The sequence below is a fragment of the Rhineura floridana genome, chromosome 2 (assembly GCF_030035675.1).
Source record: "Rhineura floridana isolate rRhiFlo1 chromosome 2, rRhiFlo1.hap2, whole genome shotgun sequence".
In the NCBI taxonomy this organism is placed as follows: Eukaryota; Metazoa; Chordata; class Lepidosauria; order Squamata; family Rhineuridae; genus Rhineura; species Rhineura floridana.
In genome coordinates, this window is record NC_084481.1 from 168,322,692 (window position 1) to 168,343,519 (window position 20,828).

A 20,828-nucleotide genomic window follows, 5' to 3' on the forward strand; every position below is an offset into this window, starting at 1 on the left:
ATTGAATTTATATCCCACCCTTCCTCCTAGAAGGAGCCCAGGGTAGCGAACAAAACACTAAAAACACTCTAAAATCTTAAAAACAAAAAACCTTAAGACATATTAAAATAAAGCATCTTTAAAACATATTAAAATACAGCATCATTAAAAACATATTTTTAAAAAAGCTTTACAAAATATAAAAAAGCAATTCCAACAGACGGCAAGGCTTGTTGAAAGAGGAAGGTCTTCAGTAGGTGCTGAAAATATAACAGAGATGGGACCTGTCTAATATTTAAGGGGAAGGAGTTCCACAGGGTAGGTGCCGCCACACTAAAAGTCCATTTCCTGTGTTGTGTGGAATGGGCCTCCTGATAAGATGGTATTTGTAGAAAGCCCTCATCTGCAGAGTGCAGCGATTGACTGGGTATATAAGGGGCAAGACGATATTTCAGATATCCTGGTCCCAAGCTGTGTTGGGCTTTGTACACCAAAATCAGAAACTTGAACTTGGCTTCAAGACTGTCTTTTGTCAGCTGACCTCCCAAACCAATGGAGAGGCACCAGGCCTTCTAAGCTAAACTAGCAGCCTGCGCAACTCACTCCTCGTTAATTCAAAAACACAAAAATGGCTGCCCTTTAAAAATGAAGCTCCTGGCAATCCTCATTCACAACAATGCATCCATATAAGAGGAATTAATTGTTTTCTGCATACTAAAATAATATAATCAACCAACCAACCAACCAAAACACAGCTGCAAAGAACAGCCCTAAAAAGAAGAAAAGGTATGAATTCCTCCTGGCCTGCAGTTACTTTAGCTTCCTGGGAAAAGAAACAGCAGTTGTGAAAGGAGCAAAAAAGTATTAATAGGGCTCCAAACTGCCAGCTTTAAATGAGAGTATTGGTGCTGCAAAGCACAGAAATCCAAAGAACCATAACATCCCTGAAATTTAATTGCTCCTGTGGTGATCTGCCTCTCCTGTTCTCAGAAGTTCATGAGATGCCAAAGTGTTAGAGTAAAAAAAGGTGAATGTACGAGAGAAGAGGGCTTTTTTTTTTTGGTTGCAAAAACACCAATTTTATATCTGCAGAGAAAGAAGATTCCCCTGTTCATCCACTGCAGAGTACGTCATGGTCCACCTTCCACAAACAGCTGCGATACCTGCCTGGGCTCTACCCTTTTCAAGGAAAATCTGTTATCTTGCGTCACATTCCTGCGCCAGTTGGGGCTTGTTTGTGATTGCAGACTTCGCTGCAGGAAAATGGGCCTGCATACCAAACAGCAGGCACAGTACCTTATTTCATCTGCTGAGAGCAGAGAGGAGGCACTGCTGGAAAGCAGCTCAGAAGCCGTGTGCTTGCATGTGCACGCGTGTGTGTGTGTGTGTGAGAGAGAGAGAGAGGGGCAGGGAGGGAAGGAGGGGGAGTAAAAAACAGAAACTGTTTTAGCTTTGCTCTCCCTGCTTTCTCCTGACAGTCCCTCCCTCCCCGAGTTTCCTTCTCTGGAAGGACAGGGAAGGCTCTCTCACCTTTAATTTGCACAGTGGCTGTCCGAGATGAAGACAGTCCCTTTATGTTGTGGGCTTCACAGGAGAAAACTGTGCTTTGATTAATACCTGGAAAACAGCCAAGAAAAGGGAGAGAAGGAAGAAGGGGAGAAGAGAACAAAAATTAAGAAAGCAGCTCACAAAACTGCAGTCTAATAATCCCCCAGCTTCAACCTCAAGCGGAATTTCAATTATGTTTGACACGCAGCTCAGACTCTCTCTATGTGCAACTTTGGGGACTGAACTGGAAGCGGATCAAAATCACATGGATTTGGCTGTAATTAACATGTCAATGGGTTTTTCTTTTTATACAACAGGGAGAATGTGGGACAGAGGAGCTGGCAGGCAGAGGCTCTAGCTCTGCAATGTACGGGGGGGGGGAGGGAACGTGTGAAGCAGGTGGACAGAGTGCGAGGCTCTCTGCGCTCTCATTGTTGTGATCTCACTGCTGGCCTTGGCTGGACTCTCCCCTATTGTTTTGCTGCACTCAAGTCAAGGCTTGTATACTCTCCATTAGTCTGTGCAATGCCTAGGAAAAGAGGGCTCTGGGTCTGAACAGGATCTCTGGCTGTTTCCAGATTATACCCACAACCTCTACTAAAAACAACAGGCGTTCCAAGGCATGATGAATACACTGCAGCTTGATTAATGACACCAAGATTTCCTAACTGAGCTGCAACAAGATCATTTAAGCTGTGGTCACAAAATCAGTGCTTTTGTCTCAGAAGTAATGAAGTGCTCCCTGTAAGCAGCATGTAAACACAAAAGTAGCCTTATTCCAAGGGCAAGCAAACTGTGTACTATTTCCTATGTAAAGCTCTGTGCCTTTTCTCATGAACACACCATTAATGTGCAGTGGTCAGCCTATGTGTCTAGAAACCCATGATAGCTTTCCAATTGTTAATATGGCCATGGGGTAGGAGCAATCAAAGCTGCAAAACTGGAACCAGCCAGGAAAAAAACAACAGTAAGGCAAAACGGGGAATCTTTGGCCCTGCAGATGTTGCTGGACGCCAGTTCCCACCAGGCCCAGCCAGCATGGACAATGGTCAGGGATGATGGGAGTTCTAGTCCAGCAACATCTGTAGGACCAAAGGTTCCCCAGCCCTTCAACAGCACAGCTTTTCCTGTTTTTGTCTTTCCTCAACTCTAGTGGTTATTTTGGAGGGGGGAAAAGAACCTCACCTTTTCTTCCAGAGTAACACTTTAGGTGAACCTTATTTTTCATGCGGGCATCAGCAAAAGATTAAATGTGTGTGAAGGGTTTTTTTTGTTTGTACCCCAGAATGTATTTCTATGAGTAGTCTTTTAAAACTGATGGTTCCAAGACAAAACAGAAAATTGCCCTTTCAGTTTGTCAAAATCAAAAAAATAAAAACATTCAGATGACTATAATCCCATTTAAACTACATAATATACTTCATCGGACCCCAGGCCTAGGCTTGCTAAGGCATGTCCTCTCCATATTATGTGTTTGCTAGGACTGCTTTCCCCTTGCTGCCTGGCTGAAAAGTGCCCCATATAAGACACAAGAGTGCTGGCTTCCATAATTGAGGCTGCGTACACACCATATATTTAAAGCATGTGACTTCCCCCAAAGAATCCTGGGAACTGTATACTCCTCACGGAGGTACAATTCCCAGCGCCTTTATCACACTACAAGTCCCAGGATTCTTTGAGGGAAGACATGTGCTTTCAATGTATGGTGTGTGAACACAGCAATTCCACAAGGGACCTGGCATTTCAGTCCAGGGTCTCAAATGTTCTAGAACAGCCTTTCCAACCTTTGGGTCCCCAAATGTTGCTAGCCTACAACTCCCATCGGCCCCAGCCAGCATGGCCAATGGTCAGGAATCATGGGAACTGTACTCCAGCAACATCTGGGGACCCAAAGGTTGAGAAAGGCTGTTCTAGAACCAACAGAAGCTGCAGAATGTCCTCCCACCCAAAGGGACTTCTAGTCAGTCTCAAATACCACGCCATCTCTTCTCCGGAATAAAGCACTGGTAACAGGTGACCCAGCAGGGTGGCTCTAGATAAGCAGCGATGTGCTGTAGTATTGCTACTTACAATAGAAAAAAATGGGATTTAAGGCTACTCAGCCAGGAAAGGAATGTTTACTGGAATGTTTACTTTGCCCTTTAACACACATATAAGCATTAAGAGATAAGGAGCAAGGCCTCTGTAGTTGCAGAATCACCACCTCACTCAGCATTATTGACATCCTGGTCACAGGAAGTGCAGAGTTGTTTACAGAAAAACAGATACTTAGGCTGAATTTTGAGGGCTAATGATACATTTATTTTTCAATGTGTTATTCTCTCATTTTTTTAAAAAATGGTTTAGTTCTGACGTCTCTAGTTTTGGGAAAAACAAAAAATAATAATTTGTAAGCATTTAAAGTAAAAAAGTGAAATTGGGAAACTCCTAGTGAAGGTGGCTGAGGAAATTTCTCTCTGAAGTTTCTGTCTGAGCTTTTGCTTGCTTCATAATGCTTGGTATAAGACAGACCAGAGTCTGAAACAGTAGCTGAGACTGCATTTCAGGAGTTCGGGGCACCGACAAAGTTTGTCAGAAGTTGGCTTGGGTTATCCTACTGGGCTCCTACTGGGAGGAAGAGCAGGAAATAAATAAATAAATATCCTTGCTGAAAATGAAGAGGAGGAGGGGAAGTGGAAGATCAAAAGATGAAGAGATTCACAAGATATATTTTTAAATCTTCATATAAAGCCACAAGGTGATATATTCTAGCTGATAACAGATCAAGCCATACTAATGTGATTACTGCTGTTTTTGACTGTGCTAACTCCCAAAATGTTCTAGAATCATAGGATCATAGAGTTGGAAGGGACCAATAAGGCCATCAAGTGCAACCCCCTGCTCAATGCAGCAATCCAAATTAAAGCATACCTGACAAGTGGCTGTCCAGCTGCCTCTTGAAGGCCTCCAGTGTCGGAGAGCCCACCACCTCCCTAGGTTATTGGTACCACTGTCGTACCACTGTAACAGGAAGTTTTCCCTGATGTTCAGTTGAAATCTGGCTTCTTGTCAATTGAGCCCATTATTCTGTGTCCTGCACTCTGGGATAATTGAGAAGAGATCCTGGCCCTCCTCTGTGTGGCAACTTTCAAGTACTTGAAGAGTGCCATCATATCTCCCCTCAGTCTTCTTTTCTCAAGGGTAAACATGCTCAGTTCTTTCAATCTCTCCTCATAGGGCTCTCAGTGTTTTCCAGGCACAAAAAGAAAAGCCAAACTCTCTGCTCTAAAGGAGATGCAACAATCTACAGTCTGAACATAAATCAGCTGGCTTGCTGAAATTTTGGCACTACACCACTTTTTTCTAGATTTATTAATTCCTTTAAACATTTTGCTGCGCTTTCCTGCTAACACCAGCTTTCCCCCCGCTCTTATCCTTGTTCTTGCATGCCTCACGAACTGTGTGACCTAGGGACAGCACACACAGGTTCAGCCTCTGATCCTTCCTCTTCCCTGCAGAGACAATAACCTACATGCAAAGCCATGGGAATAATAGAAAGAGTGCGAGGAAAACATAGATTCCAATGCAGGGGGCTGTATTATTTAATTCTCCTCCGAGTTTTCAGCAGAATTGGCATGAAATAATTCACAAACTGGCCATGATGGCTATGTTCTGCCAGAGGCAATATGCCTCTGAATGTTAGTTGCTGGATACTGTCGGTGGCAATCAGGTCCCAGTTGCAGGCTTCCCCCAGGCATCTGGTTGGCCACTGGGAGACCAGAATGCTGGACTCAATGGAGCTTTGGCCTGATTCAGCAGGGCCCTTATCTCCAGGGCTTTATAACTATGTGTATTTCTGATTCAAAAGGCAGGTAATATGAGAATCCTGCCTAGCAATCCATCATGCTCCCAACTTTCTTCTGGTTTTAGGACACAAGCCAATAGGTAGCTCTCCTGAGCAAGCCTCCCATTCCCAAGTCACAGCCATTTGGGGCAAAACGTATTGCCCCTCCTTGGCTACTTTGGAGCTGCTTTCAGAAGGGGAAAGGGGGATGCTGCTCCCCTTTAGGTGACTGTGCCATTCAGCAATAAGGGTGGTGGGCAGGTTTTGCCCCCACTGTAATCCCATCCCCAAGTGTAGCACTTTGTTTCCTCCTAGGAATGAGCAGCACCCATTTACCTACGTAGAAGAAAGTAAAGGAATGCAGTCAGGGACATCACTGGGACACCAGGTAAACCTGCTCTCACCCCAAATGACCTTAGCCATTAGGAGCCAAACCTGTTCTGTCCAAATACTCCCATCCTGGCTATTGGTCAGGCTATATACGCTAAAATTCCCCGAGTTCTAACAAGATTCCATCAACCGAGTACAAGCATTTCAATGACTGCAAATTTCCCATTTCGACTCTGTTCTCCTGGATTTCCCTCCAGCTGCTACACATTAGTGCAATGGGGCTGGCCTTCTGCCATGCTGGAGGAAACAGAAGCACTCAGAACCGCTTAAGGCATCAGAATGGATAACCCAAATGAAAAAATGTTAAAATCTAGTAACAAGAATATTTATTTTATTTATTTATTATTTGATTTATATCCCGCCCTTCCTCCCAGCAGGAGCCCAGGGCAGCAATATACTCTAATACCTACAAATAGTGGACAGCTTGTTTGAGAAGGTATATTTACAACCCAGTTCCCTAGTTTGCACCTCAAGGTTCCATGGAAATTTTACCAGCGATAACTGCATCTCTGGTGACCTCTACATTGAATCCTTGCTGCTACCACTTGCTTTTTAGCCATGTTAACACACCTGAGACACAATCTCACATAGCATCACCAATATGATACTGACATAATTTTTGTCATCCCATCAGCCAATCCTTTTCTTTTTCTGGGGTTTTTATTTATCCTAGAAGGAACCCTTACCTGACACGTTTAGGGTGGAGGGGGAGATGTCAGGAAGCCCAACTCTGGAATCGCCCATCCACCAGACAATTGTCACTGGCTCAGGTGGGCCAACTGCAGCACAGACTAGGTGAAAAGGAGTATTGGGGATTACAGACACATCTTCCGGCTCAACAGTGAAGTAGGGAACACCTAGAAGAACAAAGCATAAATGTAACAGTGGGAAAGTTTTCATTTTGATGAGCTGGAATACTTCCTTTAACTTCCTTCACAATTGTTTGTACAGAACACTGGCTGCCAGGACTCTCAAAAACATACTGTGTTGTAAGAGCTAGAAAATTTTGCACTTATGAGACACTGTTGCCCTTTGTCTTTGGTAAAAACTGCCTACAGATCAGGTACAGGATCAGGTTTGTCATGTATACATTTACATTATAACTGAGTGGAAGAGGAGAAGGAAAGGTTAGTTTTCAAGACTTCCTGATGGGCTTTGAAATGGTCAGGCAGGGGCCCGAGTGAATCAGAGCAGCTGGGGCTACTTCACATATATAGCCCTTTTTAGAAGTCTAAATCCCACTGTTTGGCAGTGAAGGAGTGGTGGTAGGGAGTGAATCCAGCTCTCCATTTGCTCTCCCAAACAGATCAGTGGAATTTCAGATTTTAAAAAAAATCTGCATGAGTTGCTTGTGGAAAAAACCCACGTGGCACCTGTATGCATAGAGAATTCCTCAGCAGTTTAGAGATAAGTGCAGGGAAGTCTGTTTCCATGCACATATAGCCACTAGCTGGTCTGGGACATTAAATTATTAGTACTCAAAATACTCTATTAGGGGATTATTTTGGCTGAGTTGTATTGCTGATTCACAAGTAATTTCTATTATTTTATTTATTTGATTTATATCCTGCCCTTCCTCGCAGCAGGAGCCCAGGGTGGCAAACAAAAGCACTAAAAACACTTTAAAACATAATAAAAACAGACTTTAAAATACATTAAAACAAAACAACTTTAAAAACATTTTTTTTAAACGTTTTGAGGACATCTTTAAAAAAAAAGGTTTAAAAACATATTAAAAAGCAATTCCAACACAGAAGCAGACTGGGATAAGGTCTCAATTTAAAAGGCTTGTTGAAATAGGAAGGTCTTCAATAGGTGCTCAAAAGATAACAGAGATGGCACCTGTCTAATATTTAAATATTAAATATTTAATATATATTTTGCTTTTTATTGTATGAACTGTTTTGTTGTGAACATTTTATTGTTAACTGCTTGAAGAGCATTGCTGTGAAGTGGTAAATCGTAGTAGTAGTAGTAATAATAATAATAAGATGACAACACATTCATTAGTAATACACACCTATCATGGTTCCTAAGGAAAGATTTGAAAGACATAATGGTAGCAAGATGCCTAACTTCTAAAGACAGTGGCTACTAATGAGAAATCATACTATTTTATAACCTGACTTTGAACATCTTTCCTTAGTGGTTTTAGCTGTATATTAAAAATGCATTCACAGAGACATGTTGGTTACTCTAAACATAAAATATAATTAAAATCAACAATGAAGAAAAGAGAAGGAATACTCGTCCTCTATTCTTTTTCTAAAAGTCTGTGGGAATGAGGAGTTTTGCCGCATGCTAAGATAGCTAAAAATCTACTGCTTCCTTAAACCAAGGGAGGGAATTTAGTGCTAAAACTCAAAAGGAAGGATGCAATCCAATACATGTCTATTCAGAAGTAAGCTCCATTGGATTCAATGGGACTTGCTCTCAGGTAAGTGTGTATTGGATTGCACCCTAACAGAGTCATCCAAGTTATGGGAAGCCAGCGGGGGGGGGTGGCGGCGGAGGAACCAGTGGAAAGCTCCAGAGCATCCACCTGCTGTTTGGGTGCCGCTATAAACAGAAAAGCAAAAGCCGGCTCCGGCAAATACCCCTGCTGGAGAGTAAGCACTACCCATTAAGCACCATTGTAATTCTTTTCCTATGCCAACCTTTTTGCAGACAGAAATATTGCCCGTAGCGGGACCAGCAGGGGTGCTCCGAACACGAATAGGATGTTGTGTAAGTTCCCCCCCTGGGCTCCTCCTTTGCCATGCCCCTTGGAACACCCTGTTTGGGGGCCTTCTGCCAGCTCTCCCCATCTCCAACAGACCCCCAGCTGAGCCAGCAGGGTTCAGGCAGCACCACGGCTCAGCTGGGACGAGGGGCTTCTGCTGGCAGAGCATGGCAGTACATGGGAGCCTGCCAGCTCAACCAGGGGTCTGCCACATCCAAGATCTCCCAGCCCAGTGCAAAACAGTCCAGTGCAAACACAAGTTGGATTTTGCCCTAAATCACAAATGTAAATATCACAATATGAAATTTCACAGAAATCACTATTTTAAGTTTGTACCACACTGCTCAAAATGTACGAAAATTGAGTTTCATGGTTAATTTGTTTTCAAAATAGATTTGCTCTGGGGGGAAAATAAGTGAATTTCTCTATAAAAACCATAGTTCTTCATGCTGTGAGGTTAGCTACCTATGATCAAAGTTTGATTTGAAATGCTGAATCTTGGCTGAGTGTGACTGCCCTCTCTACCACTACTTGTTCTCCTATATATTCTTTTTTAAAAAAAAGTTTTTATTTGATTTTTAACACAGATACAGAGGGTATACACACTAAAATTAACAATAAGAACAATATTAACAGAGAAAAAATACAAGAAAGAAAGAAATAAGAGAGATACAAGTAGATCTATGTTGATATGTATTAAGGGGTCCAGGCCATAGGTTTACAAATGTCTTGTTTGTTTTACACGATTCTACCCAAAGTATTCAGCCACAGCTGACCATGAATGGCCAGAGGCTTACAATCACTGTCTTTCTTACATGCGTAAACAATAAAACAATAACATGTTTCATAAGATTGGTCTGCCTCAGTTCCCTTTCTTAATGCCCTAAGTTTGTAGATTAATTTCTCCATTACTGCTAATTTCCCCACTTCTTGATACCAGCATTGAAGCTGATGAGAATCAAAGACCTTCCAATTTTTAGCAATTACTAGCTGAGCCGCAATAAGGAAAAAGCTCTTCGACTCTTTATGTAATGTTTTTGACTGCCCATCGAAAATGAGTAACAAAGCCAATTGTGAATCATACTGTAGTGCTTGCTTGGTAATTTTATTAACCTCCTGAAATATATCCTTCCAGAATGAGGCAGGATTTGGGCATGACCACCCCATATGAAAAAGGTACCTCTTTCCCTTTTAAAGGTTGTTGCTGAAGCTATCTTTTTGGTTTTTATCTTGCTCACACAGGTGGCAGCGGTGGTGGGTATTTCACCAACACACTCTAGTGGCACTCTCATTGGCTATGTTCACACATCACAATAAGCCAGACTTCCTTGTTTTGTTTATTGTGGTTTACTGAACATGAGCACCTTGCTTTTTCATGCTGTCCGACTGCTCTTCCTCTGGTGGGAATGTGAGAAACAAACCAGGAAGTTTTTGTTTCACATTACATCTGAATTAGGGATCATGGTTTGTTGCTCCCTAACAAGCTACAAGCAACAATAATGTGGTGCAGTGGTTAGAATATTGGACTAGGACCTGGGACACCAGGGTTCAAATCTCCACTCAGTCATGAAGCTCACTGGGTGACCCTGGAGTACTCACTGTCTCTTAGTCTAACCTACCTCACAGGGTTATTGTGAGGGGAAAACAAAGAGGAGGAGGAGGAGGACTGTTTACATACCACTTTGAGCTCCTTGGAGGAAAGGAGGGATAAAAATGTAAATATTAAACAAACAAATATGGTTTCAGGTTTGCTAGTGGCCTGACTTGTTAGGGAACCAAAAGTAGGACAGAAGAAGAAAGGGGTGATAGAAATGTAAGAAAATAAATAAATGAAAAAAAGTCTGTCTTATCATGGCATGCACATGCAGACACTGGGTGTCTGCAATGAATTTTGAATTCATCAGCTGATTAGTGCTCAAGATAAGACATAATCCACATCAGTATTTTGATCTGACAGAGAACGAAGCATGTTCCTGAACTGCAAATGAAATCAATGGGACTTAAAAGTGCTTAACTTCACCACAAGGTGATATTTACACAGTGACATCACAACCAGATGAAACAAAGCCAAGGCAAGAGTCCTTGCTAACTCTCGTCCTTGCTGTCCAGTCACCTGACCTCTGATTAACTATTTGATTATATGCAAATATCTCAATCATATCAACACTTTCTGAAATCACAGAATACTTGAAGCATGAGGACATGCCCTTCTCAAATACACAGAACTTCAAAGCTCAATCGCAACATCTTGTGATTCTTAAAATACTGGCTATTGTGTCCTAGATAAAGACATTATTCTAAACTTGAAGATTTTTGTTTATTTGTTTGTTTCCAGGCTGATTTCAACAGGGCTGGCCCAACCATTATGCAGACTAAGGTGACAGAGGCCGTGTATCTGTGTGCGCACATGTGCATGTGCGCATAGTGTGTAGTTACGAAGTATTGGCCTACAGAGCTGTGTGTGGCACATCACCTGTCCAGTACCCTCAAAGGTAGCCTACTGTGCTCAGGTATGGTGGAGGGCACTGCCCATCATAAATGTTTATGAAAGAATTAACTGTAGATAAAGGTGGCATCTGTACATGAAACAGGAGCGGGTGGTATCTTGACCTTTGCCTCAGACAGCAAAGTGCCTTGGGCTGGCCTGGATTTCAGGTACAGCTCAATGCACCTCACAACACAATAATCAGATCTTGAGGAGAGCAAGGCCAGAAGAATATGGCAAAGACCACATCTCCTTGGATGAACAGAGCTGGACAACAAGGCCTTCTTGGAAACTGATTAGAACAGGAACGGCAATATAGTGAGACTTTATTCTATTAATACCCAATATAGCTAGATCCAGTGCCAAACACTATGAGCAGCTGTTAATATCAAGGCTAAATAAGTAGACAGAGAGATATATTTGATCTGTGGGACCTCAGACGATCAGATTATTATAGGGTTTTTTATTATTATTTTAAATATAGGTTTTGATGTTCAGTTCCTGTTCTGATAACCACACCAGACAACCCTGTCAATACCTTTCATGCTTCCTATCATGTAAGTACCTAGAAATATTTACACTTGAAAATAAGCTATTTGAGTTAGCTATTGCACTCAAAACAGGACAAAGGAAATGAAATTAACTCCACACCCCCCACACAAAGCAATCAAGCCATAGAGTACACCCCCCACTGTACCTCTCAAGTTCTTTACTACTTTATTTGCTTATCATCCAATCTTATTTATTAGTGTAGACACACATGTACAGTAAAACTATGATCACCTCCTGCGCAAACTTCCTTGCCATCAAACGGTCTCCTCTTCCAGCCCTTTTTATTTATGAGAAAGGCAGGTGTGTAGTGCCTAAGTGTGTGAGTTCCAAGTCATGGAGCCCTTGGTTCAAACCTCTCCTCAGCTAGCCATTCATCAGGTTGCCCTAGGCATGCCTAGTGCAAATGTAACACACAACTGTTATTTGATACCTGAGAGGGTAACACAGTAAGGGCCAAACTGGATGTTACACAGCAGATGCATCCAACAGTCTTTTACATTACAAAATAAAAATAAAAAGCAATTATAGAAGGCTGCAAGTTTGAGCAGTGAGGGGAGAGGATGGTCAATGTGCTTCCCTTTGGCTGTTCTGCTGCTTAGAACTGCCGTTCCCCATCCCCAATTTCCATGCTTAGGAGACAAAGATAACGAGTACTTGTACCTTTTCCCAAGCAAGGTGAAAAGTGGCTGGGGGTATTTTGAGCAACACAAGCAACCATGGGGAAAACATGTTATTAAACAGCTCCTTCTCTCACCACTCTACTGCACAAATGTTCAGCCTCCTGGGCTGCTTAAAAAAAAAGGGAGAGGAGTAGAAAAGTTGGAAGGTCGTTGCAGAAGTTTGGTTTGGTCGTTGCTGTGTTACTCTTTCAAGTACTAAATAACACATGTGTTTTACATGAGAATCTTGTTTCAACATTGGGAACCAATTTATTTCACTTTAGTTCCTAAATAAGACACATAATGCCAAATCTGATGGTGCCCTGCCAGTGCTGGCTCCAAATTCAGTAAGTTTTTTCCCCTAAGTATAGTCTGACCTTTAAATTTCAGGTTAAGGAAGCAGAAGCATTTAGCTGTATAATCCCCTGAATAAGATATATATATATATATATATATACGGAGTGTTTTTATAAGAAGAATGTCAAAGTCTATTGAAGCTTCTTTCTATATGAAGTTTGACACACCCACAACCAAGGAACCTTTTATCTTAGGTAGAATGTACATTGTGCATATTAGCAATGCTGCAGAATAGTTGGATATAATTTTAAAGACATCACCAGATGAAATGGTAAGGGAATGTGTGAACATTTTCTGAGGGTAGAAACACATTCACTGCTCTGCCGGTTTCAGTGCATCTCCATCTCTCTCTTCTGAAAACGGGGGCACACAACACTAGTCAAATCCCACCCTTTTTTTACTGTAAAACCTGATGGGATCAGCCTGAGTGTGTGTGTTTTTAATTCAGCTTCAAAGAGATTTCGCAACTGATCAGCAGATCAACCCGTTCCCCCCTCCAGGTGTGGCTAGTGGAAACACTTCGATCTGGCAACTAGTGTGTTTACCGCCTGAGTCATCACAGAATGGCTGTGGATTCAGGAGCTGCTTTTTAACATGATAATATCAACACAAAGTTCTTATACAATTGCTCCAAGATGGATATTGCTCTTCTGTGGTGACCAGAGTTTTATCAGGGGTGCAGGTATCCCATTTCATCAGGGCTGAGGAACCTGTAACCCTCCAGATGTTGTTGGACTCCAACTCCCATCAGCCTCAGCCAGCATGGCCAATAGTCAGGGATGATGGGAGCTTAAGTCCAACAGCATCTAGAGGGCCACAGATTCCCCTTCCCTGTTTTTCATTATTATCTGCAGGACATTGGCTTTGCCCTTCATTGTGTTCATATGACTTTCAGTTCCACTTGGAGAATTTCTAAAAGTTATGTTGGGATTAGCACATGTGCAATTCATCCCAGTTATCACTTTGCGCCTCTTCCCACTCCAAATTGGTTACCAATTAATAGGACAGAATATATGTATTGATTAAAACCCAGTGCAAAAAGGATTCCTGATACAACTGTGCAGTCACAGCAAGATTTCTTACTCTGTGGCACTGCTGCATATTGGCAAATGGTATGGGGGGGGAGAAACAAACCGAATATTGGGACGAACTATGCATGTGCCTCGTTCTAAACAAATGAAAGAATAGTTAACTGTTACACATTGGTGCTACTCTGCAAACAAGATCAGATAATTTGGGGAGAAATCTGGAAGAGAAGAATTTCTTCAGCACTCCTAGTATTTACACCAGGGCAGGCCAAACTAATGAAACTAAATTTTGTCCTAATGTATCTGTGTGAGATAGTATGCACTCTCCCCCACCCACCCCAATCCAGCACATCAAATGAAGGGATGTCAGGACTGGGCCACAGGCAGCAGCCTGGGGTCAGCCAGGAACCCAGAGTCATGTGGCCAACCAGTAGTTAGGACCACAAGGCAAACCAGCAGGCAGGATTGAGAAACAAGCCAGAAACTAGGACCAAAGAGCAAGTCAGAAGCAGAATGCAAACCAGGAGGTGAGATCAAGTAGCAATCCAGGAATCAGGACCAAAGAATAACCAAGAACACAAGAATATACTAAACTTCAGGAAGACATTGTTGCACAAGCAAGGCTCAAGTAGAACATCCTCCTTCCTGTCCAGGAGAATCCAGTGGCCAGGTTGGGTGACAGCATCATTTCAGGGCCTTAAGGTACTTCACTGAGAAACTGCCACTTGCAGTTCAATGGTTCAACACAAATGGGAGCTGCGCACTAATCCAGAATGTCCTGAGTAGGGGAATGGGAGCTCACCACATCATCCCCATAGCCACCATCCCCATCTATCCACACAAGGATGGTGCAGCTAAATATGTCCTACACAAATTACAACCAGTATGTGTAGCCAGAATCACGAGGTCAATTCCCTGGGGAGAATCTGGCAACTGACCACACAATTTTGGCCTATATGCATTGGATTTTATGTGCACAGGGCACATTTGGACCTACTGTTTCTGTGTGAATGGCATGGGGTGGCAGAGATGGAGACATGCTGATGTTCCCCTCCATGTGGTGGACTGGATCAGGGGCGGGGGAAGTATTGACCAATCTGATTCCATGTATAATGAACATGGAAAGAAACTCCAGTGTGGCAGTTTCACCATCAGAAAACACCGTGGGAAACAGCTCTGTAACAGAAAGAAGAAATGGCCGAAGATATTTGGATGTTTAAGGCAGAAATTTCACATGGCATCATACGGCATGCAAAACAATGTAACATAGTAACAGCAGCTCAGTTATATATAAAATAACCTCAGGTAAATCTCCGGTGGTTCAAGTGGTTAATTGCCCTCTTCTTCTTGCTGCCACTGATAGAAATTTAACCACTATCAATGTCACCCATGGGATCTTATCTCCCAGCAAATATTTAACATAGAATTGAGCTGACCTTCCTGGTAGCTTGGCCAATAAAGGATCCATCATTTGCTGATGAGCTTCAGCATAGACAATGAAAACAGAAGGACATGTTCCACCTCCTAGTTGTTGCAAGGGCATAACCCCAATGAGAGAGGAAGGATTTATGAGAAGCTCCTGGCTTGGGAGCAACAGGCACCTCCTTTCTCTCCAGCGTGGTAGATGGAGTCCAAACATATATGTCTGTATTATGTCTAGGCACCAACAGCCACAGGAGGAAACATTCTTCTTTTTTTAAAAAAAACAAACAAACTATGAAATCTCTAGTGAGTAGAACAGACAAAGTTCTTCATGCAAAAAAAACAAATACCTGAGCCCATGCTGGGACACTGATTCAGCCATGAGTCAGGCAAAAGAGTGCAGCCTACTCCATTAAAAATATAACCTTGTTGCAGATAGGCTGCAGTAGCTGCAGGGTCCCTTCTGGATACTGTACAGACCTGACATGGCTGGTTTTATGAGATCTGCTATAATTATAGCCCAAGGAGGACATACAGCTGCAAGCTATAGCAAGCCACCCATCCACTCTAAAGGGTATAGCTTTGGACTATGCATTTATGTTGGCCAGAGTGCTGTTCAATGCATCGCCTAGCTTTGTGCATGCAGTTACTGTAAAACTAACATGCTGCCAGTCTGGGCAAAACTGGTCAATAAAACTCTACATGCCTCTCCAATACAGATTCACTCGAGTTAAAAAATGGAAGTTTCGTGAGGATCTTCCTATTGGAAGCATGTGTTACTGAAGATCTACAGGGGGAAAAACTATACATCAATCAAAATATCATTCTCTATAAAGCATCAAGGGAGATTTAGAACCAGGAGCTCCAACAGCCAGCCTCTAGCACCTTGCCTAAACCAGCCAAACTAGGCCCTTTAAGTGAATGCTGCCTTCTAGGCTGTGGTACTGATCCCATTGCTCTCAGAAGGCGGAAGATGGGCAGCTGACCTCAAAAGCCAACAGACACACACCAAGCCCTATAAAAGCTATCTTTCCAAGCCAGTCTCTGAATCAGGGATACCGGATGCTTGCCTTGCCTCATCTGGCACTTAACCTCCAAGGCACCTTCTGATTACGCCTCTGCCTCTGGCTCTTTAGTTCTCACCGGCCCAATCTGATACTCGACTCTAGCCTGTCTCTGACCATGCCTATTGCCTCTAACCCTGGTTGGTTTTGTTTTGTTGACCCAGTCCAATACCTGTCTGTGGCTATTTATTTATTTATTTAATACATTTATATCCTGCTCTATTTCCAAAGACTCAGAGCGGCGAACAGAAACAACAGTCATATATAAAAGTTAAAAATAACATAATAAAAACATAATACATAATTAGCCCCAAAAACAGATTAAAATTATAGACCAAATTATACATTACAGTTAAAAGCCTGATGAAATAAAAACGTCTTAACCTGGCGGCGAAATGCTACAAGCGAGGAAGACAATCGCACCTCTACCGGTAAAGTATTCCAAAGTTTAGGAGCAATCACAGAGAAGGCTTTGTTTCTGGTTCCCATCTGATGAATTTGCGAGAATGGAGGAATCGTAAGACAAGGGTCCATAGAGGATCTCAGGGGCCGAGAGGGTTCGTAAAAAGCCATGCGACTCGACAAATAGAGAGGGCCCAAGCCGTGTAAGGCTTTAAAAGTTAATACTAAAACCTTGAATTGGGCCCAGTAGCAGATTGGCAGCCAGTGTAGTTGTTGTAAAAGTGGAGTTGTATGGGCCCGTAGGCCAGCTCCTGTTAGCATTCTAGCTGCCGCTCTTTGAACCAATTTAAGCTGTTGGGTTGCTTTCAAGGATAATCCCACATAGAGCGCGTTGCAGTAATCTAACCGGGATGTAACTAAGGCGTGTGTTACCTTCGTCAAGTCAGAAATCTCCAGAAACGGGCGCAGTTGGCGGACCAGTTTTAGCTGGGCAAAAGCACTCCTGGAGACCGCCAAAACCTGGGCTTCCAGGTTCAAGGCCGAATCCAGAAGTACACCCAAACTGCGAACCTGAGTCTTCAGGGGGAGTGCAACCCCATCCAACATTGGTAAATTCCCTATTTCCAGATCAGTCTTACAACTAACTAAGAGCACTTCTGTTTTGTCTGGATTTAATTTCAGCTTATTCAGCTTCATCCAGTTCATCACTGATGTCAGGCATTGGTTTAGGGGCCAGACGGCTTCTTTAGTATACCTCCTGTTTCTGGCTCATCTGACTTGCATCTACCTGTGGCCAACTCAGACCCCACAGTAACTTGTTGCAAGGCTAAGCCCCAGGCCTGACATTCTCCAACAATGTGACCATTAACACTTCTCTGTTTGCATTTTGAAAATGTGTATGGAGAAGTTGCCAGAAAATGGCAGATACATATACTTTTGGAAGGGTCAGAGGCACAATTTGAAAGGCTCTCTGGAGTCTTCTCTCTATTGTTAATGTATCTGACATCCCACTGATCATTTTAACGTTACAAAGATGCCTACTGGTAGCCATATTCTATCTCTGTTCTATGCATGCTTTCAAGTGAAAGTCAGGAGACAAAATGTTAGAAGCACTCCATATTTTCCAGAATTAAAGACAGAGCAAAAATGGTATAATAGGCCTCTACATCTGCTACCACTCTCTTCTGATCCTTAGATGGCTTGCTGTGATAGCATAATTGTTTTGATCACAACAGCACAGACACTGGAAATGGGCCAACATCAGCCTGGCAATCTCTGCTCACAACTTCTGCATGCAACCAACTATTGTGTCCTCAGCATGCCTGTCCTGGGCAAGAGCTAGGGACATGGACCCTTACCTTCCACAATGAGCCACACTTGCTGTGATTCTTCCTTCTTCCCATTGGTCTCAACTTGGCACCAATACTTTCCAGAGTCTTTCCGGTCTACAGATTTCAAGCTAGAGTGTTGAGAGAGGAATGAACTGTAAATGACACTGTCCATAAATCCGTAGCTGTCATCACAAGCTATTTCAGTAGTATCCAGTGATCCACTATTCCTATTACCTGCTCTTAAACCAGAGATCCCAGGGCGGGTTACAACAATTTAAAAACACATAATTAAAACAGTTTAAAAACAACCTAAACAACAACACAGAAAATAGAGTGGGTCCAAAAATATACATCTCAGGTGGCAAAGGCCAAGGTAAAGAGGTGCATCTTCAGCATTCACCAAAAGTTGTACAATGAAGTTGTCAGGAGCACCTCAGCGGGGAGGGAGTTCCACAACTTAGGAGCTGCCACAGAAAAAGTCTTCTCCCGGGCCAGTCCCCAGCCCCAAGCTTCCGAGGATGACAGAACTACAAAAAGCCCCCCCTCTACTGATCTCAACACCTGAGATGGTCTGTAGGGAAGGAGGCAGTCTTTCAGATATTTGGGATGAAGTCATTTAGGGCTTTAAACACTACTGTGAGCACCTTAAACTGGACCTGAAAATGAACTGTCAACCAAACATGTGAACAGTTTCTGAAATGGAAAACCCACTCTGAAATATCTTCCTCTTTCATCATTCACACAAACCTGAAGGCACTTGTGTGAACACATGAAACTCTTCTATCAGACCCTGCATCTATCTAGACCATTACTGGCAATCTTGACTGGCAATAGTTCTCCAAGGCCTCACACAAAGGCCTTTTCCAGCCCTGTGATCCATGTTTGTCTCACCTGCAGATGCCAAGGACACAACCTGAGAATGCTTGCAAATCACAAAAGTTGTCACTGGTTTTTGGCCCTTCCGATGTGGTAAGAGGGACTCAGTTTAGCATATCCTGAGAAGCACTTATTTTCCAGCATTCCAGGGATGTGTTAAATTGTGGCCTTATGGCAAGCCCCATTTGCCATGATTCCTTTTCACTTGAATATGCATGGACAGCAAAAACCCATGTGGTGATCCTTCCACCTAAAAATGTTTCTGTGATCACTATGAAGCAGAATGAGCACTTTAGAGAAGATTACCAATCAGTGCAAAGCATGTGCCATATCACAAGTGACAGAAAATATGTTAGGAACATAGGAAGCTGCCTTATATAGAGTCATGCCGTTGGTCCATCTAGCTCAGTACTGTTTACACCAGGAGAAAGCAAATGTGGTGCCCTCCACATATTGTTGGACTGTCATCCTTGATCATTGGCCATGCTGGCTGGGCTGATAGAAGTTGGAGTCCAACATCATCTGGAGGGCACTACGTTGGCTAGCCCTGGTTTATATTGCCTAGCAGTGGATTCCCAGGCTAACCTGGAGATGCCGAGGAATCTGCAAGAAAAGCAGATGCTCTACTTGTGAGCTATGGTCCTTCCCTTAAAGACACATATATGGATGCCTGAGACGGAGACAAATATACTGGGAGGGGAGGAGATTTTACCCTTCTACAAACAGTAGAGGAACCTTTGGCACCCACACAGGCAAGGTAAGCGTATATCTAGAACTACTATACAGATTAATTAACCGAGTCCCATGCAGTTCCTTTCTGGAGAACATGAGGGAGTGAACCAACTCACTGGTTCCAGGAAGTCTAACTGTTCTCGTATTGTAAGCTGAGGCTGCCAAGCCACCCAAACCTGAGACTGGTGTCTGAAAACATGCAGAGAAAGCAAATGTGTTGGTTTAACGAGAGCAAAGACGGAGGAGCAAACAGTCCCCCGTAAAGGTGATGACTCAGAGTTGGATCTCTTCTTCTATGACCTTAGCACAGCTCACACCTAAATAAGTGTAAGACATAGCTTTTCTTATTATTTTCTTATTCTTATCTTTTCTTATCGGGTGGGGAATGCTCCATAAGGCCACTGGGGAAGCTGTTGCATCCATTGGACCAAGGAAGAAATTCTGTTCGGTTTCCCATGTTCAGACACATATATGGATATCTATCAGACTGAAGACACCTTGGTATGTCAACTTGTGACATTGGCAGGACAAAGTCAACCCAGCTGACTTTCACTTGTGATAGATCATGGCAAGATGACCATAGGAAACTCAAGCGAGCAAGGATCATTATGCCTGCGGAGGAGGGAGAGGCACCCACTAGTTTCTCTCTCAGCTTTCCCTGATCTGCCTATCAATTTGCTAAACCAGGTCTTTAATTAGGACTGCCAGAGGTGCCATTTCAACACTGTTTGCGTTGTAGAGATGTATATTTTTCCCCTTGTAAAACATGTGTTTACATGAGAACAGTTTGATTTCAAGAGCTCTGCTGGGAACCAAGATACTGAAGAAACTATTTAATTCAAAAGGCCTCAGGAGAGAGGTATTTGGGAGTAGGTAATCCTTATATACTTCTAGCAATTGTTGCTGTAATCACTGTACTTGCAAAAGATTTCTAAAAAGATGCTTTCCCTCCCCTTCCAAAAAAACCACAACACCCTAAGCAAACTACCCTTGAATATTTTACCCTATGATCATTGGCCCAAGCGTAGCAGGCTTGGCCTCATCTAAATGATGGGAGTAAATGTGCTGGAACATCTCTTGTGGGGATGACTAAGGCTTGGTTTGTATGACACATCCTCCTTTCCTAAGAGGATTCCGATCTGGTCTCAGAAGTCCGATTTTAATTAGGGCATCTTTTTTTACTCAGAGAGCGGGAGAGAAGGGACACAGCAGGGATAAAGGAGCACAAGGAAACTTTTCAGTACATCTCAAGTTTTGCTTTAGAGGATATCGGGACAAGCAAGGTGAAAGGGAACCGTACAGCTTTTTTTAAAATTGCCTTTAGAAAAGAAAAGATGCCATAAACAGAGAGGCTAGGAAAAGGAAAGGCTCCTCATATCAGAATGGCACATCCAGTATGAGTAGGAAGCAGTGGTGGGTAAAACAGTGTCTGCTGCCAAGTAGGCTTAGCTCTGGTAC

At 42.9% G+C, this 20,828-nt stretch overlaps 1 protein-coding gene across 4 annotated transcripts in view; it reads right to left on the reverse strand.

Moving 5' to 3' along the window:
- Positions 1–20,828, reverse strand: part of TYRO3 (TYRO3 protein tyrosine kinase) — a 91,496-nt gene that overhangs the window by 50,955 nt on the left and 19,713 nt on the right. For 2 of the 4 annotated variants that reach the window (XM_061611370.1, XM_061611369.1), the window contains exons 3-5: positions 17,790–17,890; positions 6,427–6,597; positions 1,510–1,596 (exon numbers count right to left, since the gene is read on the reverse strand). In XM_061611370.1, coding sequence (XP_061467354.1) covers positions 1,510–1,596; positions 6,427–6,597; positions 17,790–17,890 — 359 coding nt within the window. Of the gene's footprint in view, positions 1–1,509; positions 1,597–6,426; positions 6,598–14,540; positions 14,712–17,789; positions 17,891–20,828 lie in introns of those variants that run through there. The other 2 variants (XM_061611372.1, XM_061611371.1) reach the window with 2 other exon arrangements.